The sequence below is a fragment of the Nomascus leucogenys genome, chromosome 13 (assembly GCF_006542625.1).
Source record: "Nomascus leucogenys isolate Asia chromosome 13, Asia_NLE_v1, whole genome shotgun sequence".
Lineage (NCBI taxonomy): Eukaryota > Metazoa > Chordata > Mammalia > Primates > Hylobatidae > Nomascus > Nomascus leucogenys.
Genome location: NC_044393.1, coordinates 47,608,046 through 47,634,917, shown reverse-complemented (window position 1 = coordinate 47,634,917; position 26,872 = coordinate 47,608,046). Strand labels below are relative to the sequence as shown.

Genomic DNA, 26,872 nt, shown 5'->3' with positions numbered 1-26,872 from the left:
GACTACATTTTCCAGCATTCCTTGCAGCCAGGTGTGGCCATGTGACTAAGTCCTGACCAATGGGATGGAAGCATAAGTCTGCATGGCAGTTTTCAGATACCTTTAGTAAGTAATGGTGTATGTGTGCCCTTTGCTTCTCATTTTCCATCCCTCCCTCCATCCGCCAGCCAGAAATATGAATGCTGCCTTCCTGAAGGCCACACAGAATCTTCTGTGTCCCAAATACCGTACAGTATCATACCAAACTGCTTAACCAGACCTTACACAAGCGAGAAACATTTTGGATAAGCCAATGACATTTTGGATAAGCCAATATCACTTTTTCTGTTTTTTTCTGTATGTATGTGTGTGTGTGGGGGGGGTGGTAAAATATGCATAACATAAAATTTACCATCTTAACCATTTTAAGTATACAGTTTGTGATAGTAAATACATTCATAATGCTGTGAAATCACCACCAACATCCATCTCTGTAACTCCTCATCTTGCAAAGTGGAAACTCCGTACCCATTAAATACTAACTCCCCATTCTCCCCATCCCCAGCCCTGACAACCACCATTGTACTTTCTGTCTCTATGAATTTGACAAGCCCAACTACCTTATGTAAGTAGAATCATACAATATTTTTCTTTTTGAGACTGGCTTGTTTCACTTAGCATAATGTCTTCAAGTTTCAACCATATTGTAGCATATGTCAGAATTACCTTCCTTTTTAAGGGTGTATAATATTCTGTGTATCTACCACATTTTGTTTACGTATTCCTTTGTCAGTGGACACTTGGGTTGCTTCTACATTTTAGCTATTGTGAACAGTGCTGTTATGAACATGTATATACAAGTAGCTATTCAAAACCCTCTTTCAATTCTTTTGGGTATATGCACAGAAATGGAATTGTTGCATCATATGGTAACTCTATTTTTTAATTTTTTGAGGAACTGCCATACTGTTTTCCACAATGGCTGTACCATTTTATGGTCCCATCAACAGTCCATAATTTCTCCACATCCTAACAAACACTTATTTTCTGTTGTTTTTTTTTGTTGTTGTTGTTTATAGTTGCCATCCTAATTGGTCTGAAGTGGGCCAATGTCAGTTTGGAGTTTATGTCATTTATAGTTGAAAGCAATCCTAATTAACACTGAGCCCAATCCACAAAGCACAGTTTTCTGTGCCCTTGCATGCCCATGCCATGGGTTCAAGTCAAGTATTCTGCAACCATGAAAGGTGCTAGAAAACCACACCACCATGTTCTCAGAAGGAAAAGTCGTGAACTGAAGGAAGAACAATTATGAGTATGTGCAGTGTACACGCATTCCCAGATCTAAAACCATCTGCGAAGCTAAGTTCTATCTAGGAAACTAAACATCTCTGCATAAGTTTTACATTTCATACCAGGATGTTATATTTAGTAGTTTATTTTGTGTGTTGCCCTAACAGAGCCAGAAATTAGTTTTTAAATGTATAATTAGCTTTGAGAATAAAACTGTTAATAAAATCTAATTTTCTTATTGCTCCTTCCTGCTGGAAATATCTAAGAGTTTCCATAGCTTAAGAACATGTTTGAGGATCAACATATTAACCTGATATTGTGAGTAATTTTCATGCTGTAAAGACAAGTCTAGATATCATATTAAAGAGAAGTGATTTCCGGGCGCGGTGGCTCACGCCTGTAATCCCAGCACTTTAGGAGGCCGAGGCGGGCGGATCACGAGGTCAGGAGATTGAGACCATCCTGGCTAACACGGTGAAACCCTGTCTCTACTAAAAATACAAAAAAATTAGCAGGATGTGGTAGCGGGCGCCTGTAGTCCCAGCTACTTGGGAGGCTGAGGCAGGAGAATGGCATGAACCCAGGAGGCGGAGCTTGCAGTAAGCTGAGATCGCGCCACTGAACTCCAGCCTGGGTGACAGAGCGAGACTCCATATAAAAAAAATAAGAGAGAGAGAGAGAGAGTGATTTCACTACAAAGAATTCATGATAATGTGTATATTCATATAAGTATATTCATAAAGTGAAAAAACTGGCTTCAATTAACTGATTATTTTACATAAATTATTTTTAGTTTTCAACAATTTGGATAATTGACTCTGTCGTTGTATTTTGATAGTTTTGTTTTTATTTCGTTCTTGTTTTATTTAGTGTTTTGTTTAGTCTTTGACCTGTTAAAGACCTGATTTTGAAATTATTCAACTGCCAGGTAGAGACTATGCCTCGCGCTGGCATGGAACCAAGCCTGCACATACTAACCCATTGCTGCATTATTTTCTCCTGGCTTTAGGTAGCCATCAACTCACCTCTGGAATGTAAACTCCAGTCTGGCGTGTATGTGTATGTGTGTGTGCCTATTGATGTGGATAAGCATGATTTCTGTAATGATTTTCAGTTCCCACTACCACAATCCAAATGTCAAAACTTCTCCAAGGGGGCAAAGGGAGGGAATAAATTAATATGAATTTTAAATAAAACACAGAGCCTGAAGGAACTGCTTCATGATGGGCATATAACTCAGAACCAAGTGCAATCAGTAAAGACCAGGAAAACCCAACACAGCATTTCCTTCAACTAGGACTCATGGATGTCATGCTTACCAGCCAAAGTACAGTAGACTATGGTCTAATGCCAACACAAAGGCCATCCAGGGAATCCTGATGGTCCATCAAGCTGCCCTGGATGTCTGAGCCACAGGGCACTTTCTCCCTTTGCTTTGGAGAACATTGAGCTTCATCTGAATGAGGTCCTATTTCTGGGCCTTACGCTTCAGGAGTCCAAGAACGGATTCTCTCAAGATACAGTGTTCCCGAAAGAGCACAGGCCCAGGGTAAGAAAACCCAGGTTCAAGTTCTGCCACCCACAGGCCCTCTCCCAGGCTCAGTTTCCCCATGAAGTTCTGTAACAAGTGGATTTTCAGATCCCTTCTACCAGCTCCAAGTCTGTTTCTACAGATGACACCCCAAGACAAAAGAGCTGACAGGAATTGAATCAATAAATGTGATTTGATAAATGTGTTCAGAACACAACATTGAATAACCTGCCCAAGATTCAGATTGAGAAACTGGAACTCAAACAGAGAGCAGGTTTAGAGAAATCCTCTGACTACCCTATGCCAAAGGTTCCCAAATCTGGCTGGAATGACCAGTGGCACTCATTAAAAATGTTTAAGCTTCTGGGCCCCACTTGAGGTCCAGGGTAGGGCCTGGACATCTGTATTTTAAAATTCATTTATGTAATTTTAAATGGATGAATCTCTTACATGGTTAAATAATTGTGTGTGTGTGTGTGTGTGTGTGTGTGTGTGTGTGTGACAGAGTCTCGCTCTGTCACCCAGGCTGGAGTGCAGTGGCGTAATCTCAGCTCACTGCAGCCTCCGCCGCCCAGATTCAAGTGATTCTCCTGCCTCAGCCTCCTGAGTAGCTGGAACTACAGGTGCGTGCCACTACACCTAGCTAATTTTTGTATTTTTTTAAGTAGACACAGGGTTTCACAGTGTTGGCCAGGCTGGTCTGGAACTCCTGACCTCAAGTGTTCTGCCTGCCTTGGCCTCCCAAAGTGCTGGGATTACAGGCGTGAGCCACTGCACCCAGCCCATAGTTAAATAATTTTTTTAAAGATATAAAAAGGTGTTCTGTTAAAAGTCTCCTTCCCACCTCTGTCTCCCAATTGCCCAGTACATACTCACTTGTCCCCCTCAGGTAGCCAGTGTCATTGGGGCATGTGCCTGTGTGTGTGTCTGTGTGTGTGTCTGTGTGTGTGTGTGTCTTTGTGTGTGTCCTGAAATTCTTTTAATGCAAGCAAAAAAAACTCTACTCTTCTCCCCTTTTAAAAGACTAAATGACAATAACATACTTTTTTCCACTGCACAGTATTCCATTACATGGAAGAAGCACCTGTCTCCTTTTAATGGGCATTTATTTGGTTCCAGGCTTATTGCAGATCCTGCTGCAGTGAGTATATTTGCAGGCATGCCATTGCACACCTGCTGGAGTGTACCTGCTGCAGTGAGTATCTGTGCAGGCATGCCATTTCATACCTGCTAGAGTGCATCCTATAATAAATTCCTCGAAGTGGCCTTCTGAGTCAAAGAGCACACACATTTATAACTTGAAAAAATGTTGACAAATTGCATCTTTTTTTTAACAGCTCGTATGTGATTTTAACGCATCACTCAATCTGTGGGAGGGAAGACCATGCCCTGGACCAGTGCTTCTTAGTCTTCAACATTTAACTTTTTAAACTGCAAATCACCTGGGGAGCTTGTTAAAATGCAGATTCTGATTCTGGAGTTCCAGGGTGGGCCCAAGAATCTGTATTTCTAGCAAGCTCCCGGGTGATGCCAATACTGCTGGTCCATGGACCGCACTTTGAGTATCAAGACACTAGAGGACACATACTGAGCATAATTCCCAGGTGTCAGCTGCTATGCCATGAAGGCGATTAGACTTAGCACGCCCGGGACCTAAATTCCAGTCCCAGGACAGCAATTCGCCAGCTGAGGGGCCTTGCCCCAAATCCCTACATTTTCTGAGCCTCAGTCGCCTCATCTGTAAAACAGGTGCGGTAAAGATAAGTCTGTAAGGATTAAATAACATCGGTACATCTCAAAAACAATGTGCTGAGCAAAAGAAGCCAGACAATAGAGTACATCCCGTAAGATTCTATTTTTGTGGAACTGTAGAATAGGCAAAGTCAATCTATGGTGATAGAAATCAGAACAGGTGCCTCTGGTCTGGGGCAAAGGGGACTGACTGGGAAAGGGGAGGAGGGAACTTTCAGGGGTAGTGGAAATATCTCACTTGTTTTCGTGGTAACACGGGTATATACATTTGTCAAAACTCACTGAACTATGCACTTCAAATCTGTGCATTTTATAACATGTAAGTTATACCTAAATTTAAAATAGATGAAAAGTAAATGATACAACTTCGTGTAAACTGTGACGTGCCATCAAAATAGAAGCTAGTCTTAGCTTAAGGAAATGTGCCACCTGCGTGCAGGGATTAGGTCATCGATCGACAGGGGACCAGAGACGACGCTCCACCCCTGCGTGGTAGCAGCGTGCTCCCAGCCCCACGCCGCCGGGACGGCCCACGCCCTGCCTCGGTTTCCCCCGATGGCCGCCGCTTACTTGCTCCGGAACTCGTCGAGCGCGCGCTGCGCCTCGGTGCCCTGGCGCTCCAGCCGGGCGCGCTCGGCTGCCAGGTCCCGGACGCGCTGGCGGTTGCTCTCGACTTGGCGGGCAAGGGCGTCCTCGGGCCCGGCCAGCTCGCCCAGGCGCTGGAAGGCATCCAGCTGCCTCCGGAGCCCGGCGTGGCGCTGCTCGAGCGCGCGGGCCCGCTGGACGTGGGCGGCCACGCGCTCGCCGAGCCCCTGCAGCGCCGCCAGGCTCGTGGCCCCAGCCCAGCCCTCGTCGGCCGGGCGCTCGGGCTCGGCGGCGCGCGAAGCCTCGTCGGCGTGCTCGTACTGCTCCTTGCGGGTCTGGAAGACGTAGCTGCGCCGGTACATGGCTGCTCTGGCGCGGGCGCGCGGGCGGCGCCGAGCCGGCTCTCCAGGAGGCCCCCGGCGCAGCCCGCAGCCCGCTAAATAAACACCGGAGGCCCCCGGCGCGCTGCTGGGACGTTCCAGAGCCGATCAGCAGTTGGGCGCCACGCTGGGCCCGAGCGCGGGAGAAGAAAAGAGCAGCGGCCGGCTTTGTGCGGCGGATTAGCGGCCCATACAGCTCCGGGGTTGGAAGGTTACGCTGGGCAATGAGGTTTTTGTTCCGTGATTGTTCAGGCCTGTTGCTTTTGATTGAATGGAGGGTCAGGGGACACGGGAGGCATGACGCTCTTTTGACTGGTTCCACTGGGGACTGTGAAGGAATCCCCAGGCGAACTCTTTAAACTTGGACTAGCTCAAGAGCCCAGGGCTTGTCACTTTGTCTCCTCTCTCATTCAAACTCAATTGTAGAACTCTTTAACAATGCCATTTTTTTTCTGATTACTTAAGCAATTCTTTTTTTTTTTCTTTTGGTCTTTTTTATTTCCAATTGCTCGGTTATGCATGCAGCAATTCTTTTTCATAATCATAACATGACGTTTAGGAGCCTTCTCTATAGCAGAGTTTCTTAACCATGGATGCAAAATAAAATGGCATGTGTCCATTAAGTAGTGAGTTGTGGCGCAAGTAATGTCTTAGTAATACCCGTGCATATTTGTGAAAAGCCTACAATAACTTAGGAGACATGCACGGTTATGTTTTTATAATTCACCCATGCTCTGATGGAGTTTGACATGCTTTCTTGAATGGAAAAAACAAATAGAGCCCCACCCATGGGGCTGTAACAGGTGGTTCACGCCTGTAATCCTAGCACTTTGGGAGGCCGAGGCGGGCGGATCACCTGAGGTCAGGAGTTCGAGGCCAGCCTGGCCAACATGGTGAAACTCCATCTCTGCCAAAAATACCAAAATTAGCCGGGCGTGGTGGCGTGTGCCAGTAATCCCAGCTACCCGGGAGGCTGAGGCAGGAGAATCGCTGGAACCTGGGTGGAGGCTGCAGTGAGCCGAGATCGCCCCACTGCACTCCAGCCTGGGTGACAGAGTGAGACTCCGTCTCAAAAGAAAAGAAAAGAAAAAGAAAAGAAAAAAAGATTGCTTTTTTCTTTTCTTTTTTTAACATAAAATTTAATACAAAAAATTTTAATAAAAAATGAGACTGGGTCTTGCTATGTTGCCCAGGCAGGACTCAAACTCCTGGGCTCAAGTGATCCGCCATTAATTGGCCAACCCTCAATTCGAGAATAATAAAGGATTTTGTGCCATTATGTTTCATTTTAATTTTTATTATGGAACTAATAGTTGGATTTTAAGGACAAGTTTTGAAACATATAAATAATTAATAGCTAGACTTTGACAAATTTAAAAGTAAATTGTGGGTGTTGAAAGAAATTAATACCACTTGATGAGAATGTTTCTGAATATAAATATTTTGTCATATCTCCAACTTTAAAAATAATTATCAAAAGGGTTGTTTTCTTAAAAGGATTAGTAGTACCATATAATTACTAACTATATGGATTGTGTGTGATTATACTACAAATTAAAGTCATAGTTATCAAAGATAGAGAAAGAAAATTACACAGATCTTTGTGGAGTTTATTATTACCCCAAATTATTACCTTAAGATAATAGATTCCATCTGGAATAAAGCTCTGTAAGGCCCTAAACTGTGCTGGTGGCATGGTTATTGTTCTATTTTCTTAAACCATTTAAAATTAGATTTGGCCAGGTGCAGTGGACCACACCTCTAATCCAGAACTTTGGGAGGCCAAAGTGGGAGGATCTCTTGAGGCCAGGAGTTCAAGACAAGCCTTGGCAACATAGTGAGACCCCCATTTATTTTATTTATAAAAATAAAAATAATAAATAAAAATACATAAAATGTAATTGTATGGTCAAATTGAGGATAACCACATGAATATTTTTGTAGGTGCACATATACCATGCTGATAGCATGGTAAATTGACTTCAGGCTTCCTCACAAGAGCAAAACCAACATATAGCAAGAGTTATAAAATCATTTGTTCCCTTTGATACCATGTATCAGTCAGATATTGCTACAGAACAAAATAGAAGTATTTATCATTGCATTTCCTGGGGCTGGGAGCTCAGCTGTCTTCCAGCTGTAGGTCTCCTTTCAGCGGGGGCAGCTCTGCTCCCAATGTCCCTCAAGCTTCTGAACTAGCAATGACAAAAGCACAAGAGCAAGCCCAGCCACACAAGCTCATCCCAGGCCTTTGTTTGCATCATGTCTGCTGACATCCCATTGGTCAAAGCAAATCACATGGCCACAAATAAAGCCAAGAGGAAGCAAGGAGGAGGCGGTGCTCAGCCTGAGGCCCTGGCAAGGGTGTGGGTGGATAATCCCATCATGCTGGAGTGGAGAATCAGGACCCACAACTCAATCGACCACACATGGGAATACCATTTGAGAAAAATATATTCTAGAAACATAACAAAAAATTATTTCAATTTAATCCAGTGAAATAAACACTCAGAAAATATCTCCTCACAAAGCGTAGCCTCAGAGTTAAATATTGCACAAAATCAAGTCTCTGCCCTCAGGGTGCAGGAGGCAAATCCATACTGACTAATGAAAACACAAGATAATCTGGACAACTTCTAAAATAAAGATCTTAGCAAAATGCTGTGGTTGCATTGTCTAACTTCAGGTGCGCTGGGAAATGCCATCCTGCTATGTGCTTAGAAGGAGTGTGCAATATTTGTCAACAGCCCTAAAGACCACATCACTGGTGGGAGACTATTCAGTAGGAGTAGAGATCATATGCATAAGGAAGAAATCATTGCTGAATGAATTTGTTAATTCAAGAGACATGTTTGTAGAGATAGATTCCACAGGACTTGATGAAAGGTCACCTATGGAAGAGTTACTCTAAATACAGTTGAATGGCACTAGTTTGGGGGCAGGGACAGGAAATGGATGTTTTAGAATAAGAAAGATCTGAGGTTAAGTTCTGGTCCCATCACTTCAGTAAGTGATTTAACCTATCTATTCCCAGTATGGAGACTGGTAAAATGAGAATAATCACTTATATAAGTAGGGTAACCACACATCCCAGTTTGCCTAAGACACATTTACACCCACTATCTCAGCGTAAATATAGCAAGCATCATCTTTCACTCTCAAGGATATCTTGGTTTGTCTGAGAAATACACGTCTTTTATCTGGCCTGCATAACCTGAATATATAGCCTATATCTGATCATAAGGAATCATCCAGATAAATCCCAAAGAAGGAACATTCTATTAATAAAAACAGAAGGGGGATGGTATTCTATAAAAATGTTAACATCATAAAAGACAAAGAGAAGCTATGAAAATGTTCCAGATTAAAGGAAACTGAAGAGACAGGACATCTAAATGCAATATAGGGCCGAGTGTGGTGGCTCATGCCTGTAATCCTAGCACTTTGGAGGCTGAGGTGGGTGGATCATCTGAGGTCAGGAGTTCGAGACCAGCCTGGCCAACATGGCGAAACCCCGTCTCTACTAATAATACAAAAAATTAGCCGGACGTCATGGCTTGTGCCTGTAGTCCCAGCTACTTGGGAGGCTGAGACATGAGAATTCCTCGAATCCGGGGGGGCAGAGGTTGCAGTAAGCCAATATCACGCCACTGCACTCCAGCCTAGGTGACAGAGTGAAACTCCATCTCAAAAATAAAAATAAATAAATGCAATACAGATCCTAGACTGGATCTTGTATTGGAGGAGAAAAACTGCTATAAAGGTTATCACTAGGTTCATTAACAAAATTAGAATATAAATAGTAGATTAGACCATAAAATTGTATCAAGATTAAATTTACTGAAGTTTATGACTATGTTACAGTTATGTAAAATAATATCATTATTCTTAGAAAATATACTCTGAGGGCTCAGGCTGGGCACGGTGGCTCACGCCTGTAATCCCAGCACTTTGGGAGGCCAAGGTGGGTGGATCACGAGGTCAGGAGTTCAAGACCATCCTGGCCAACATGGTGAAACCTCATCTCTACTAAAAATACAAAAAAATTAGCAGGGCGTGGTGGTGCACACCTGTAGTCCCAGCTACTTGGGAGGCTGAGGCAGGAGAATCACTTGAACGCAGGAGGTAGAGGTTGCAGTGAGTCAAGATAATGCCAATGCACTCCAGCCTGGCAACAGAGCGAGACTTCATCTCAAAAAAAAGGAAAATATACTCTGAACTATCTAGGAGCAAAGACCCATGATGTATGCAACTTATTCCCAAATGATTCTGAATAAAATGACATGTATAAATATAAACATAAATATGAGAGATAGAAAGGAAATTAGACAAAATATTAAGAGGTGAATCTGGGTTGTTAGTACTATTCTTGCCATTTTTCCTAGAAAGTTTGAAATTATTTTCCAAAACACCTGCAAAAAGTGTGATCACCTTTGCAGTATAGACATTTAATAAATATTACTTGCTTTATGTTACAACTATATATATGTATAATGGCTAAGAGAGGGAGAGGTGCAGAGAGGAGAATGGCTTAGCAAACTGCAGTAACAATAGGAGAAAATGGGCTATAACCATTGAACAATTTTACTTATTTATTTTATTTATGTACTTATTTTTTTAAAAAACAGGGTCTTGCTATGTTACCCACACTGGTCTCAAACTCCCTGCCCTCAAGCAATCCTCCTGCCGCAGCCTCCCAAAGTGCTGTTATCACAGGTGTCAGTTAGCACACCCGGCCCCACCGAACAATTTTATCCTTGTGGAATATACTATGATATAAATAAAAATGCTTATAACAAACTTGAAGGAGAAAAGAAAAGCAAAATACCAGATGCATGGTGATTTTAGCAGTGTAAAAATATCAAAAAGTACTGAAATATGCCAGGTTTAATGTTCATCATATCTTTTATTCCATTTAAAGTTGTTTAAGGCTGGGTGAAGTGGCTTATACCTACAATCCCAGCACTTTGGGAGGCCAAGGCGGGTGGACTGCTTGAGCCCGGAAGTTCAAGACCAGCCTGGGCAACATCGTGAAACCCCATGTCTACAAAAAATACAGGAGCATGTTTGTAGTCTCAGATACTCAGGAGGCTGAGGTAGGAGGATCGCTGGAGCCTGGGAGGCAGAGACTGCAGTGAGCTGGGATTGCACCACTGCTCTCCAGTCTAGGTGACAGAATGAGACTCTGTCTCAAAAAATAAACAAAATGAAGTTATTTAAATGTAAAATAAAGTTTTAAAATTTTTTAATTAACATTTTTCTTCACTAACAAATATCTAAAAGCCTGATTAAAATAGGCTTAGATGCTTTGCCTTTTAGTCAATTTCATACTCTAGCATTTTGAGCCATCCCTTTCAGTTAAGATACGTTCTGAGTTTGCTTTGGACATTTTACAGAAACAAAAGGTAATGGAGGTAATCATATATTCCTTAGAGGTGGGTTAGGTCTCTGCTGTCTACTATTGTGTGACCTTGAACAGGTCAATCTGTTTTCTCAAATGATGGACTTAAGCTAAAGAATATCTAAGGTTCCTTTCTGCTTATTATGAACAGAATTGTCTTCCTCCAAATCTCACATGTTGAAGTCCTAACTCCCTCAAAATGTGGCTGCCTTCAGAGATGGGGCCTGTAAAGAGGTAATTAAAGTAAATTGAGGCTGTTAGGGTGGACCTGTCTGTGGTGCTTTGTTCTGGAAGCCCTAGCAAACGAATACACTGCTCTAACACTGACTCTGCACCTTTTACCATCCGTCCTTTTCCCAGAACATGCAAATGTCTGCCACAAGAGGGACACCCTGTACTAAAATTGAATGCCCTGCCACATGGTCCCACCAGGGTGCACAGCTTGAAGCCTTTCCACCAAACTGGACCAACTCAAAAGGTAAGTCAGCCATGGAAAGTGACAGCCCAGGAGTAAAAGGGCAGGCAGACACCTGGCTCCCGGATCCCTGCTATCCCTGCTCCCTGTAGCCAGGCCTCTCCATGAGGCCCCAGTCTCTAAAGACGACCCTGTGAAGTATGCTCACTGCTCCTGGAAGTGATGAGTCTGCAGGAAGGGTCACAGCAGATGGAGAAACACACTCAGAAGCAAGGCTCTCTCTCCAACTGCACACACACAGTTGACTCTGAAGAGTTGCTGGAAAATGAAGCCCGAGATTCAAACACTATCAAAGAGAGCACTAAGCATCCAACCTGCTTTTCTCAGGGTCTAATTCAAAAACTGAAGCACCAAAAAAAAAAAAAAAAAAAAAAATTTGTGTGACAGCAAGTGTATGCCTGGTGCTTTGACTGACAGGCACCAACAAAAGGCAGGATTACCAAATGTAATGCAGGATCCTAAACTGGACCCTAGACTGCAAAAATAAAATCTATAAGGGACATTGTTATGACAATTGATGAAATTTGAATGTGGAATGGGGATTGATAAAAATATTGTAACAGAGTTAAAATGTCTAATTTTAAACATTGTATTATAACATATAAGAAAATGACCTTGGCTGGGTGCTGTGGCTCACCCCTGTAATCCCAGCACTTTGGGAGGTCGAGGCAGGAGGATTACTTGAGCCCAGGAATCCAAGACCAGCCTGGGCAATATAATGAGACCCCATCTCTAGCCCCAAAAATACAAAAATTGGCCGGGCATGGTGGCACACGTCTGTAGTTCCAGCTACTTGGGAGGCTGAGATGAGAGAATCACTTGAGCCTGGGAGGCAGAGGTTGCCGTGAGCCAAGACTGTGCCACTGCACTCCAGCCTGGGTGACAGAAGGACACTCTGTCTCAAAAGAAAAAAGAAAAAGAGAGAGAGAAAGAAAGAGAGAAAGGAAAGGAAAGGAAAGGAAAGGAAAGGAAAGGAAAGGAAAGGAAAGGAAAGGAAAGGAAAGGAGGAAGAAAGGGAAGGGAAGGAAGGAAAGAAAATGACCTCATTCATAGGAAACTGGTTTGCGGATAGGAGGCATGATGTCCAACTTACTCTCAATGGTTCAAAAAATAAATAATAGATATGCATTTATGTTGATATAAACATATATAAATAAATACATAAAATAATAAAGAAAATGATTGGTGGATTTAGGTAAGAGGTATAGAAGTTCCTTTTACTCCTCCTGCAACTTTTCCATAAGTTTGAAATTGTAACAAAAGAAAAATTTACCTCTCAAAATCCCAACACCTCCAGGAAAATTGTGCTGAGAGCCGGTGTTTCTTAATGATAGCAAGAAAACGCAAAAATCTTCCTTTGACTCACCAAATGGTATCATGATCTCAGCAACCAGAATTTCACTGACAACCACAGCAGGAGTTTTACACCTACCGAAATGATGGTACAGATTTTCAGACACATCTGGACTTGCCTTCTCTGCACAGTCTCAGAATGTCGTACCAACTCATCGTCATTCTGGTTATGCAGGAAAAGCAGCCCTTCCCATGACCTCAGAAATGCAGAAATGAGTCATTGTCCCAGCGGGTGCCATCCTCAGGACTGAGTTTGGAGAAGTGTCTTTTACGGTTATAATTTCTGTGGCTATAAATCTAGCCATGGTATTCATATTTCTGCCATGGTATTCATATTTCTGCTCTATATTTCTCTCTAAGATATCATTAAACAAACCTACCACCACTTTCAAGTTGGGTCAGTCTACATCTGAACCACAGCCCGTTTCCTTCTGGGAATAGATTGTCAAGTGGTTTCATATATTACCAAGCCACAGTTGTCCAACTGGCATGCCCACTCTATCCTAAAAAGAAGGATGTTCCAGCCCTGCTTTGTATCAGTTAGGAGATAGATCCCAAGGAATTGGGCACATGCATCCATGAATATATTTCTTCTTTTTTTTTTTTTTTTTTTTTTTTTTTTTTTTTTTTTTTTTTGCAGTGGGGTCTTGCTCAGCCCAGGCTGAAGTGCAGTGGTACAATCTCAGCTCACTGCAGCCTCAACCTCCTGGGCTCAAGCGACCCTCCCACCTCAGCTGCCAAACTAGCTGGGACTACAGGTGCACACTACCATGCGCAGCTAATTTTTAAACTCCTGGCCTCAAGTGATCCTCCTGACTCAGCCTCCCCAAGTATTGGGATTACACGTGTGAGACGCCATGCCCAGCCCATGAATATATTTCTGATAGAAATATACATTCATATAGTCATAGATTGAAACATACATTTGGGAGCTGGGCATGGGCTCTCGCCCAGCACTTTGGGAGGCTGAGGCAGGTGGATTGATTGAGCACAAGAATTTGAAACCAGGCTGGGCAACATGGTGAAACCCTGTTGCTATATACAAAAAATAATAATAATAATACAAAAAATTAGCTGAGCATGGTGGTGTGCCCCTGTAGTCCTAGCTACTCAGGAGGCTGGGGTGGGAGGATAAACTAAGCCTGGCAGGTCAAGGCTGCAGTGAGCCATGATTGTGTCACCACACTCCAGCATGGGCCACAGAGCAGAACTCTATCTCAAAAAAAAAATACAAAAAGAAAAAAAAAGAAACATACATGTGGGCTGTCCATTGTTTTGTAGGTCCAGGTCTACTTTCCTATTGATATCAGTAGGGACTGATTGAACACAAGAGAACATGTTCTATCTTCCAAAGTTTACTAGCTTCCCAGCGTTGACCTGAAATTAGGGGGGACAATAGTGCAAGCTAGTTTATGAACTATTTTCATATTGTGCATACAGTTTAGGAGTATAGTAAGGTACAGTTTAGGAGTATACTATACATTTTAAGCCCCTCAATGCCCCCTCAGACCTAAACTCCACATGAAGTTTTCTAATGAAATTCTAAAAATAGTCGGTTTACAGAAGATCGCCATTGTTTAGCAGGGTCTGCCCAAAATTCGAAGAATGACCTATTCCAACCATCTGACTTGTTAGTTCATTTGGTAAGGAGCTACAAGTGATGTGAATATTTCCTGCTATTCCACCCTCTACCACCTGCCTGCTCATGATCAACTCCTACTGACTTCCATGCCTTCATTTATTTGAAATTTATGTCATCAGGCTTTACTTCTCACCCAGCATACATCATCCTTTTCTCCATTTGCCTGTCACCCTCAGCTTTGACACCAACATCTTCCCTACTCCTTTACACCTCCCACCCAACCCCTCTTGTATATTAATGTATGCAGGAAGATGTCTAAAGTGGTCTTCAGTTCTACACACCCACACCCCCATACCCCAAGACACCATTCCAGTTAAGGTCCCCCGCTGTTTACCTGGCAGACCTGCTGTATGAGTATCTTCACTAGACTGCAGCTCTTTGAGGGCAGGGCTGATAGCAATGCTGGGCATTCCTCAGTGGCCATTCTCCACCTGAGGATCCCCCCAGGGGCCCACCCTCCATCCTTCTCCATGCCTCTCTAAAACACTGAAAGCCTGGCCCTCCCAGACTGCATCACCTCCGGGTGCCTCTCATGTCCTCTAGCTTCCTGTAGGGTTTGGCAAATGGGAGTCGCTGTCAGGAGATCAAAAAGACTCTCTTCCTGCTTCCCTTCTGCTCTGAGCATAATCTCTCCTCCAAGATCCTTTCCTCCTGCTCCCTTAAAGCCTACAGGTACTAATAGTTTCCCACTATTGCTACTACACCATGGGCACTTCACCATGCTTTGTTGATTCATTTGGCTGGTTAGATACTAGGAACCCTGAGAGCTACAAAATCTCATTCAACAACTAGTTAAAGCTTCTGACACAAAGTGGATGCCCAATAAAATGAATTAAAGAGTGAGTGAATATTAGAGCCAGGAGCTGTAGCACGCACCTGTAATCCCAGCTACTTGAGAGGCTGAAGCAGGAAGATCACTGGAGACAGGGAGTTCAAGGCTGCAGTGAGCAATGATCATTCCTGTGAATAGCCACTGCACCCCATTCTGGGCAACATAGTGAGACCCTGTCTCTAAAAAAATAATAATAATTAGTAAATATTAGGTAGAAACTTGAAATAAAAGATAAAGTTTTTGCATGTTGGGAGGTTTGTCTTGAAACTCTTAAATGGGAAAGCTGAATAGTGCTTGGCCAAAGATGGATCATTACAAGGGATCTTACCAGCAGTTCCAGGCCCTCTCATTCCACATTCGCTGACTGGGCTGTGTCAAGGGGCATGGTCAAATTTAGTAGCAGTCCAAAATTGAAATTTACTTTGCTCTCTGCTATGATGGCTAGGTTTACATTGTCTTTCATCATTAGAGGAAATATATAGGGACAGAACAAAAATACATTTATTAAGAAAGAGAACAGTGCACCAGTTAGCAGAAAGACTATAGTTATAAGACATATGAAAAGAAAAAATTAATTCCTTGGAAAAGAGCTTTCTATTTTAAGAAGATGAACAAAATAAGAGATGTCTTTAAGTGATAGCTAATGAAGACACTTCCCAGGCACCCTCAATGGCTGTGGCTTTTCAGATGTCAACCGAAAACAAAATCCATTACAAAGGGTAGCATCCAAGTTGGATATGGGTTGCTTATTTTGTTCTGTGGTCAGCCTTTGCTGAACACAGCAGTCTAAACCAGAGCCACAGAGCTGTGAGTGGTCCTTGTCTCTAAAATGCACTTGGACTGTCCTCAGTGACCCTAATTGTATGACTTGGCAAGAACAACAATTAAATAGGATATTTTGGACCAAATTCTCTCAGAATACATTATTTTTTCAAGGTAACCTGAGTTTTGGGGTGACACACACAGCGTAACCAAAAGTGCCACTTTGTGAGGGTTTGCTAACTGATGTCCTCGGAACCTCCAAAATCAATTTCAGGGCATTGCAGAGTCAACACATCAATGTTCTCCTGCCTGCATTTGCGGCACTTGCTGGCTGAGTCACCTGAAGGAGTGTTCTGGAGTTGCCTCTTAGGAGCTCATGAGAACCAGCTGCTAAATTTTCAGGAATTTTGCAAGCTGGTTGACACCTCATCGGTAGCTTGAAGTTGGAAACGGTGAGAGTATCTACACCACAGGAATGATAAACACTACAAATGAAGACATTTCTCTCCTAGAAAGTCAGCTGTTGGCCAAGCATCGTGGCTCATGCCTATAATCCCTGCACTTTAGGAGGCCGAGATGGGAGGACTGCTTGAGCCCAGGAATTCGAGACCAGCCTAGGCAACATAGAGAGACCTCATCTCTACCAAAAAAAAAAAAATTCACCAGGTGCGGTGCCATGCGCCTGTAGTCTGTGCTACTCAGGAGGCTGAGGTGGGAGGACCACTAGAGCCCAAAAGGTCAGGGCTGCAGTAAGCTGTGATCGCACCATTGCATGCCCGCTGTGGTGTCTTAAAAAAAAAAAAGTCAGCTGTTAAACATTTACTAACCTCACATTACCTATGAATAATACCATATCTCTGGTGATGGAAATTTTGGCATTCCTTCCTCAGTCTCATTAAGCTCAAAGAGAGTCTTCCTAAGTGTATTGTTTAATATGGAACCCTAAATTTAAATGCTAAGTTTAAAAAAATTAGACTAGAATTAGAGTATATAGCCTGAGAACATGGTTTGTTTTCATTTCTAGTTGGCTCAAGATGTTTCTGAAAAATAATTTATAATAAATTGCCTTATAAAGTTAAAATGCCTTCCAAAATTTTATAAGTCAATTTCAAAAACTAGGGAAGTCAGCCAGTAAATAGAGAAAGAGATTTATCTCAAAATATTTTTGGCACCACTAGAGGAATCTGTCTCTGTTTCAGTGGAAAAGGAGGCAGTTACTCCTAGCTAATCTCAATATTTTTTTTCCCCTGGAATAATGGCTGACCATTGGCTCTGTTGTTTTTGGCCAGCTCCTCTACTGAAACAAAAATTTTGTAACTGCAGTGACCTAACTTGGGAAACAATTTTATAACATTTTCTAGGAACCACAAATCATTTGTTTTACTCTTTCTGAAGACCAATAGTGGCGGTAAGCAGAGTGTATTTTGCCGTGTAACAAAGAAAAAACTTGATAAAGTCAGTAACCAGAAGAGCATTTCAGTTCAAAGAAGGGTCATCCAGAGCCCATGAAATGTTGTCTTTCACATCAGGAATGAATATGTCTCACACAGCGTCACAACCAACTAAAACCCTGGATCAATCTAGCTTGTTATTAGGGCATAAATAGTGACCTTTATTTATCACACAATGAATTTTAAGCTGGGCAGCCAGTTTTAAGAAAAGCAGCAGGAACAGTGGTTAGCTGCAAAAACATTTTAGAAGAGCCAGGAGAAAATAAAACATTATTGAACTTCTTGATGTGGCTGAAAAAAAAAAACCTTCTGGCATGTGACTCGGATTTCCACTGGGTGAATGCAGACTCATCCAAGTTATGCAACATTATTATTGTTGATAGGTTACAAAAAAATCTATCAGCTCATCTATCAGAAAAATCCACCAGCAAAATGCCCTCAAAAGCTTATGAAATATGTACCATGAAGATATGTGAAGCAACTTGATATGCTGTTGTAGGACATGTGGTCATGAAAACTATGTCCGCTTAAGTTAAACAGCCTGGATTTAAATCCTTCATGACCCATTAGCTACATGACTTACACAAGACACTGAACCTCTCTAAGCCTCACATGCTTCATATATAAACTGGAGGTGATAGAAGTTCCCAAAAGAGTTGTTGTGAGACTTAAGTGTTGTCTGGCATATGGTAAGTGCTTAACAAATATCTGCCTTTATTTTTTGCCCATGGTCTGTGTTTATTTTAAGCATCTGTCTTAGCTTGAAGTCCCCCAGAAGCCAACTCCGTGGCAAGGATTTGAATACAAGTAGTGTATTTTGGACATGATCCCAGGACACCAGTAGAAGAGTGGGGAAGTGAGATGGGGAAGGGAAAGAAGCCAGTGATGGCAGGGCTACCACCATCACCATGGGGGCAACTGGATCTCAATGTATCTAAGGGTTCTAGGAGACAGAGTAGAATGCATCACAGAGATATCCCAGGCAAGGGATGCGAAGCTGTGTACTTATCCACCAATCCCCTATCCATCATTGGTTGAGGGCTGCTCCCTACACAGCCCCAACTCCCAATTGTGCAGCACTTGTGGAACAGAAAGTGGCAGATGGTTTAGAGTAAGCAGCCTTTAGCACATAGAGGTGAGTGCTGAGGGGGTACAGGGGTGCCACACAGCCACTGCTACAGCCCCACATTATTGTTTTCAGGTAATCAAATTAGCTGAAGTACCTCTACATAGTTATTTTAATAGATCAGCTCTCTAGAGATAATAATGTAACAAAACAAAAGAGCTGTGTCTATTCTATGTTAGTTTTAATGGAAGTACTAAGACAAGAAATAAATTACCTAACTTAAAAAAATCAGTATGAGAGTTCCCATTAAATCAACACAGAGTTAGGAATAATATATGGAGTTAAAACCACAATTCTGTTTTGAACCTCTTACCACTTCCTCAATATCCATCACTTAAGATACAGATGTATCTGATATTTTTCACAGTGCTGTGGAATAGCCAAGCCTTCATGAAAAAAGTAAAACATCCCTCTTTTTCCAAAAATCACCAAGCTTTTAGCAGCTGTGATAACAGGCTTCCCCAGTAACTGAAACCAATCAAATTTTTAGGACAAATAACATTTTAAGACTTTCTCATGCATCCAGACAAATGTTCAAATACTAAAGTGATCATTAACACCTACAAACTGCATTCTCAAGCTGAGAAATGTATCTGTTACATAATCTGATCGTTTGTGTTCTTGTCATGTGAAAAGGGGAAAGTCAATATTTTACTAACCTTTCATTCTTGGGCTCTCAATGCAATAGAAATTGACATGAGGACAAAAGAGTTTTCCCAGGCGAGGCTTCAATGGAGCTTATGCCCAGGCAAAAGGGAGATAGCACAAGAGAAAACGAGAATTGCCTGACTTTCCAAAAAGAGCAGGTAGGGCTTTTTTATTAGGCAAAGCATGAGCATTGACACCGGGAGTAGGGTTTGTGGGCTGGGCTGGACGAAGCACAAGAGAGGTAGGGTATGCAGGTGGCGTAACTGGTTGTGATGGTTATCTTGAGTAATGGGCCATCTGATGGTCCGGCCAGCATCAACAAGGCTGTAAATCAATTGTTCAGCATTCCTTCCTTGGTTTGATATTTAGATTTCCTAAGGCCAGTTCCTGGATTTCTTTAAGTAAAAGGCATGGTTAAACATTATGAAGGAGGGGGCCGGGCACGGTGGCTCATGCCTGTAATCCCAACACTTTGAAAGGCCAAGGTGTTAGGGAAGCAGGAGCCTAAGACAGCCAGAGTCAAAACATTTTAAAATCAACTCCATCTCAAAACTAGCAAGGCACACTCTTTTCCAGTCACAACCCATGGTCCTAAGGTGTTTACAACCTAGGAGGCAACTTGGTAATGCCTGCAAGGGCAAACTCCTACAACAACAGAAAGCCTAGATGTCCCAATACCAACAATAAGATATGCTTTCAAGATCATTATACTTGTGCTTTGATGTACTTGCACACTAAAATGCCAAAGATAGTTTTCTTTAAATCAACAGAGTAATAAATTTTGTTATGCTGTCAGCCCACCTGCACATTGGCACAGCTTAGTTTAGTCTTTACATAGACAAGACCCCATATGAGAAAAACTTGAAACAAAAATGGTGTGTTCTTCCTCTTGTTTCTGAAAATGTGCTACTCTGTGACAGAGTGGCTTCCAATAAACTAACTCGTCTTTCATCACACTTTACCACTTACCTTGAATTCTTTCCTGTGCGAGATCCAAGAATCCCCTCCTGGGGTCTGGATCAAGACCCCTGTATTAGTCCATTTTCACACTGCTATAAAGAACTTCCCAAGGCTGGGTAATTTATAAAGGAAAGAGGCTTAATTGATTTTCAGCTTCGCATGGCTGGGGAGGCCTAAGAAAACTTACAATCATGGCAGAAGGGGAAGCAGGCATGTCTTACATTGTGACAGGTGAGAGAGAGGGAGAGCACGTGAGACTGCGGGAAGAACTACCATTTATAAAACCATCAAATCTGATGAGAATTCACTCACTATCATGAGAACAGCATGGGAGAAACTGCCCCCATAATCCAATCACGTGGGGATTACAGGTCCCTCTCTCAACATGTGGAAATTACAATTAAAGATAAGATTTGGGGCTGGGCGAAGTGGCTCATGCCTGTAATCCCAGCATTCTGTGAGGCCAAGGCAGGTGGATCACCTGAGGACAGGAGTTTGAGACCAGCCTGGGCCAACATGGTGAAACCCCGTTTCTACTAAAAATATAAAAATTAGCTGGGTGTGGTGGCACACACCTGTAGTCCCCGCTACTCTGGAGGCTGAGGCAGGAGGATCCCTTGAACCCAGGAGGTGGAGGTTGCAGTGAGCCAAGATCACGCCACAGTGCATTCCAGCCTGGGCGACAGAGTGAGACTCCATTTAAAAAACAAAAAAAAACAAAGAAGAAAGCAGCTCTTTGTTTCAGCTAGGAGCAGTGGCTCACACCTGTAATCCCAATACTTTGGGAGGCCGAGGTGGGTGGATCACGAGGTCAGGAGTTTGAGACCAGCCTGGCCAACACGGTGAAACCTTGTCTCTACTAAAAATACAAAAATTAGCCGGGTGTGGTGGCAGGTACCTGTAGTTCCAGCTACTTGGGAGGCTGAGGCAGGAGAATTGCTTGAACCCAGGAGGCAGAGGTTGCAGTGAGCTGAGATCATGCCACTGCTGCACTCCAGCCTGTGTGACAGAGCAAGACTCCATCTCAAAAAAAAAAAAAAAAAGATTTGGGTGAGGACACAGAGCCAAACCATATCAACTCCTTTTTCCAGTAACAGAGGCAGGAGTATTCCTTGAGTCCGGGAGTTTGAGACTAGTCAGGGAAACATGGTAAGACTTTCTCTCTGTAAAAAATTAAATATAATTAAGGAAAAAATAGTAAGATATATATGAGGGAGGAATTCTGTCCCATTCCTATTGTATCTCGATTCCCCCAGAGAGATTTCATCCTTCTTATTCTTAAGGAGACAGGGCCAAAGATCTCATCTTCCGAAGCTGCTTCCTGCTGAACAGGGTTGTCATCCTTGCCTAATTTTGAGGGCATTGAAATCTCTCGCTTACTGTTTTAAAGACCTGTAAAAACTGGGCTTCTCCTGGGATGGTGTGGATTGGAATATTTGGGCCATTATTAGCTTGATTCAGAACTGTTGAAGCCTAGAAGACATAAACTTTAACCATCTGCACCCCCGTTGAATATAACAAATAATTATTTTAAAAATCAAACAGCACCCAATGATAATTAATAAAATGCTTAAGCCCAGTTTAACAATGCTTGTAAAAAGAAATTTGATGGCATTTGGAATCTAAGTGAATTGGTTGGAAAACCAGCCTCCTGCTGTCTAAAACATAAAGCAAGTGGATTTTTAATAAGAGACATGTTTTTTTCTTTTTCTTTTTCTTTTTTTTTTTTTTTGAAACAAGGTCTCATTCTGTTGCCCAGGCTGGAGTGCAGTGGCCCAATCTCAGCTCACTGCAACCTCTGCCTCACAGGCTCAATCAATTCTTCTGCCTCAGCCTCTCAAGTAGCTGGGATTACAGGCTTATGCCACCATGCCCTGCCAATTTTTTTTTTTTTTTTTTAGTAGAGACAGAGGTTTCACCATCTTAGCCAGGCTGGTCTCAAACTCCTGACCTCAGGGGATCTGCCTGCCTCAGCCTCCCACAGTGCTGGGATTACAAGTGTGAGCCACTGCACCCAGCCAATAGAGGCATTTTTATGGAAACGGGGGAAAAACAAATATTAATAGTGGGCATAATCTATCCAGAGAATGTTAGTTTGGAGTTGTAGCCTGGAAAGAATTTAAGATCTCTAGTCCAAATTGCAGAAAATAATGCAAAAAAAAGAAAAACCCTCAAAAACGACAGACAAGGCTAGAATCTAATAGCAGGTGTATGATAATGTTTTTCTCTCTAGTCTCTCGTTTTCATTAAAAACAAATTATGGTAGGATCAATTTATTTACAAAATAAGTTCTAGTCTTACTATTCTTGGCCTGATTATTTGCATAAAGCTCACCAATAATAATTATTTGCCTTATAGGCTCTCTTAAACTGGCTTTGCTGAAACCTTTTACATAAGGAATCTCAGATTCAGACTTTTTAAAGACTCAAGCCCAGCCACAAATTTATCTGTTCCTGCAAATACCTGTATGAATTGGGTGAATTCCTCTCCTCTGGAGGTCCCAAGATAACTTGGGGTTCTTGGGCCATTAGAAAGTGACATTCTTTTCTTACCAGGTATGGAGACTGCATAGACTGAGTCTGATGCCAGTCTTCCCCAAGGGGCTTTTATCAGTTCTTGGAGTCAGCCTCAATTTTTTAAAAATCAGTCTAAAAGCATAACATTTCAGTCAAAGCCTTGGTAAAATAATCAGCCTCCAACCGTGTATTGTTACAAATGAAAACAGATTCTTATACTTATTGTTTTTTGGTGGTGGTGGTTTTGTTTGTTTTTAGATGAGGTCTTGCTCTGTCACCCAGGCTGGAGTGCAGTGGTGTGATCATAGCTCACTATAGCCTCAAACTCCTGGGCTCAAGGGGTCCTCCTGCCCTTGCCTCCCAAATAGCTGGGACTACAAGCACATGCCACCACATCAGGCTAATTTTTAAATTATTTTTTGTAGAGATAGAGTCTCACTATGCTGCCCAGGCTGGTCTCAAACTCTTTGTCTCAAGTGATTCTCCTGCCTTCGCCTTCCAAAGTGTTGGGATTATAGGTGTGAGCCACTATGCCAGGCCCATATTTCCCTTTTGCAGCACTTGATCTTGGCTTCATGAATCCAGTTGCTTCTGTGTTTTGTCATGTTTGTTATTCCTTCTCAGCTGCTAGAAAGGATCCTCTTAAATATCACATCTTTGAATTACTGGGGTTCCTGGTTGTATTAGTCTGCACTTGCACTGCTATAAAGAAATACCAAGACTGAGTAATCTATAAAGAACAGAGGTTTAATTGGCTCATGGTTCCATAGGCTGTACAAGAAGCATGGCAGGTTCTGCTTCTGGGGAAGCCTCAAGAAACTCACAATCATGGCAGAAGGCAAGCAGGGGCAAGCACGTTTTATATCACCAGGGCAGGAGCAAGAGAGAGAGTGGGGAGGTGCTTCACACTTTGAAACAAGCAGATCTCACGAGAACTCTATCATGAGAACAGCACCAAAGGGATGGTGCTAAACCATTCACAGTCCAGGCACAGTGGCTCATGCCTGTAATCCCAGCACTTTGGGAGGCCAAGGAGGGTGAATCACTTGAGGTCGGAAGTTCGAGACCAGCCTGGGAAACATGGTGAAACCCCGTCTCTACTAAAAATACAAAAACTAGCCAGGTGTGGTAGCACACACCTGTAATCCCAGCTACTCAGGAGGCTGAGGCACGAGAATCACTTAAATCCGGGGGGCAGAAGTTGCAGTGAGCCACGATCGTGCCACTGCACTCCAGCCTGGGAAAGAGGGCAAGACCCTGTCTCAAAAATAAATTAATTAATTAAATAAAAAGTAAACCACTCATAAAGGATCTACCCTTATGATCCAATCACCTCTCACCAGGTCCCATCTGCAACACTGGGGATTACAATTAGACATGAAATTTGGGTGGGGACATAGATCCAAACCATATCACTATGTGATCTGTCCCAAGCCCACTTCTCTATTTACCCTCAGAATAGTTCTCAACCTCTCCAGGCCATGAGGTAGTACCACTCAGGATTGCTTTCAGATGCACACAACAGGCTTAACCACATAAGGATTATTTTTCTCTAATTGTTGCCAGAAAAGGGGTCCTGACCCAGACACCAAGAGTGGGTTCCTGGACTTTGTGCAGGAAAGAAGTCAAGGCAAGTCACAGAGTACAGTGAGAAGAGAAAGTTTATTAAAAGCTACTTAGTTACAGAGTAGGGTGTCCTCAGAAAGCAAGAGGAGAAATGTCTCATCTTTGTTTTACATTTTTCTTATATAGGGTCTTACCTATATAAAAGTTAAGCTATATCTACCTGTTGGGGGGCTGACAGTGTCACAAAATTTATTAGTTTGTTGACTTAAAGAAAACTATTCTTGGCATTTTAGTGCATAAGTACATCAAAGCATGACTACAATCTTTTTTTTTTTTTTTTTTTTTTGAGATGGAGTTTTGCTCTCATCTCCCAGGCTAGAGAGCAATGGCGTGATCTCAGCTCACTGCAACGTCTGCCACCTGGGTTCAAGCTATTCTCCTGCCTCAGCTTCCTGGGTAGATGGAATTACAGGTGCCCATCTGCCCACCACCACACCCGGCTAATTTTTGTATTTTTAGTAGAGATGGGGTTTCACCATGTTGGCCAGGCTGGTCTTAAACTCCTGACCTCAGGTGATCCATCCGCCTCAGCCTCCCAAAGTGCTGGGATTACAGGCGTGAGCCACTGCACCTGGCCAACTATAATCATTTTAAAAGCATGTATTATTATGCAATAACAGGACATTTGGACATTTTTTCTGTCATAGTTTATCCTTGCAGGCATTGTTAAGCTGTTTCCTCAGCTGTAAACATCATATAACCACAGGTCATGATAGACAAGAAATGTGCCTTGCCAGTTTTAAGATGGAGTTGATTTTAAAATGGTGCCACTCTGGCTCTCCTATGCTCCTGCTTCCCTAACATGATGACATGCAGTCCAGAAGTAGGCAGTTCAGGGCGAGTATGGTGGAGCCTTCAGTCCCAGGTTCATTCCAACTCTTCACTCTGCTGGCTTTAGTATGTGGCTTAGCGCCTGTTATTAGGCCATACTTGCATTGCTGTAAATACCTTAGACTGGGTAATTTATAAAGAAAAGAGGTTTATTTGGCTCACGGTTCTGCAGGCTGTACAGGAAGCATGGCACCAGCATCTGCTCGGCTTCTGGGGAGGCCTCAGAGAGTTTTTACTCATGGTAGAAGGCAAAGGGGGAGCTGTCAGGTCACACGGTGAGAGTGGGAGGAAGGCAGGGAGGTGCCACACACTTTTAAATGACCAGATCTCGCAAGAGTTCATTCACTGTCACAAAGACAGCACCAGGGAGATGGTGCTAAGCCATTAATGAGTGATCCACACCCACGATCCAATCACCTCCAACCAGGCCCCTCTTCTAACATTGGGATTACAATTCAACTTGAAATTTAGAGGTGACAACATCCAAACTATATCAATGCTCAAGCTCACAGATGGCTGCTACCCTTAGGCATCACATCTGTACCTGAAATCACTTGTACATCTACACCACCAATATTATTCATTTATTTATTCAACAAATATGTATTGACAACCTACTCTGTGCCAACACTCTTCTGGGCCTTGGAATACAGAAGCGAAAAAAATAAAATAAGGCTGGGTGTGATGGCTCACACCTGTAATCCCAGCACTTTGAGAGGCTGAGGCAGGCAGATCACCTGAGGTCGGGAGTTCAAGACCAGCCTGACCAACATGGTGAAACCCCATCTCTACTAAAAATACAAAAACATTAGCTCGGCATGGTGGCGGGCACCTGTAATCCCAGCTATTCAGGAGGCTGAGGCAGGAGAATTGTTTGAACCCAGGAGGCAGAGGTTGTAGTGAGCTGAGATCACACCATTGCACTCCAGCCTGGGAGACAACAGCAAGACTGTTGCAAAAAGAAAAAAAAAGGAGAAAATAAAAATCCCTGATCCCTGTTCTTGTGGAGCTTATATTCAATTGGAGAAAACAGAAAGTAAATAAGACAAACAACTGAAAAATAGAGTATGATAAGTGGTGATAAGTGTTACAGAGAAAAATAAAGAAAAGGGAACTGGGAGGATGGTGGGGCATCTGGTAATTTTAGACAGGGTGGTCAGAGAAGACCTCACTGAGGAGGTTACGTCTGAGTAGAGAACTGAAGGAAGTGATGGGAAAGCCATTTGGATTCTTGAAGAAAGAGTGTTCTAAACATGGGGAAGAATAAATGTAATAGGATGTGCCTGGTTTGTTCAAAGAAGGGTGCAGAGGCCATCATGGCAAGAGTGGAGCAGGTGAGGATACAGTGCAGGTCAGATGAGGTCAGGAAGGGCAACCAGAGGACAGACCCCACAGGATTTCTACAAATCCTCCATAAGGATTTGGGTTCACTGTGAAAGTAAAGGGAAGCCTTTGAGAATTTTGGCAAGGAAGTGGCATAAACTGACCTACAGCTTAACAGAATGGCTTTCATGGCTGTGCTGAGAATAGCAGAAGCAGAGAGACCAGCCAAGAGACCATTGCAATAATCCAGTTTAGAGGTGATGGTGAGTTAGACCAGGGTGACAGCAATGGAGGTAATGAGGAGTGATAGAATTCTGGGTATATTTTGAGGGCAGAACCAACAGAATTTACTGATGTGGGATATGAAAGGGAAGAGACAAGGATAAATCTGAAGCTGGAAGGATGA

At 42.8% G+C, this 26,872-nt stretch overlaps 1 protein-coding gene across 5 annotated transcripts in view; it reads right to left on the bottom strand.

Annotated features, from left to right (window-relative positions):
- Positions 1-26,872, bottom strand: part of BFSP1 (beaded filament structural protein 1) — a 72,813-nt gene that overhangs the window by 29,215 nt on the left and 16,726 nt on the right. Inside the window, exon 2 of one of the 5 annotated variants that reach the window (XM_003268209.3) lies at positions 15,268-15,402. The exons of 3 other annotated variants lie outside the window; for them this stretch is intronic. Coding sequence is in view for 1 of the 2 variants with exons in the window: in XM_012512218.2 (XP_012367672.2) it covers positions 5,126-5,502 (377 nt within the window). In the remaining variant the exon portion in view is untranslated. Of the gene's footprint in view, positions 1-5,125; positions 5,862-15,267; positions 15,403-26,872 lie in introns of those variants that run through there. One more of the 5 variants, XM_012512218.2, reaches the window with a different exon arrangement.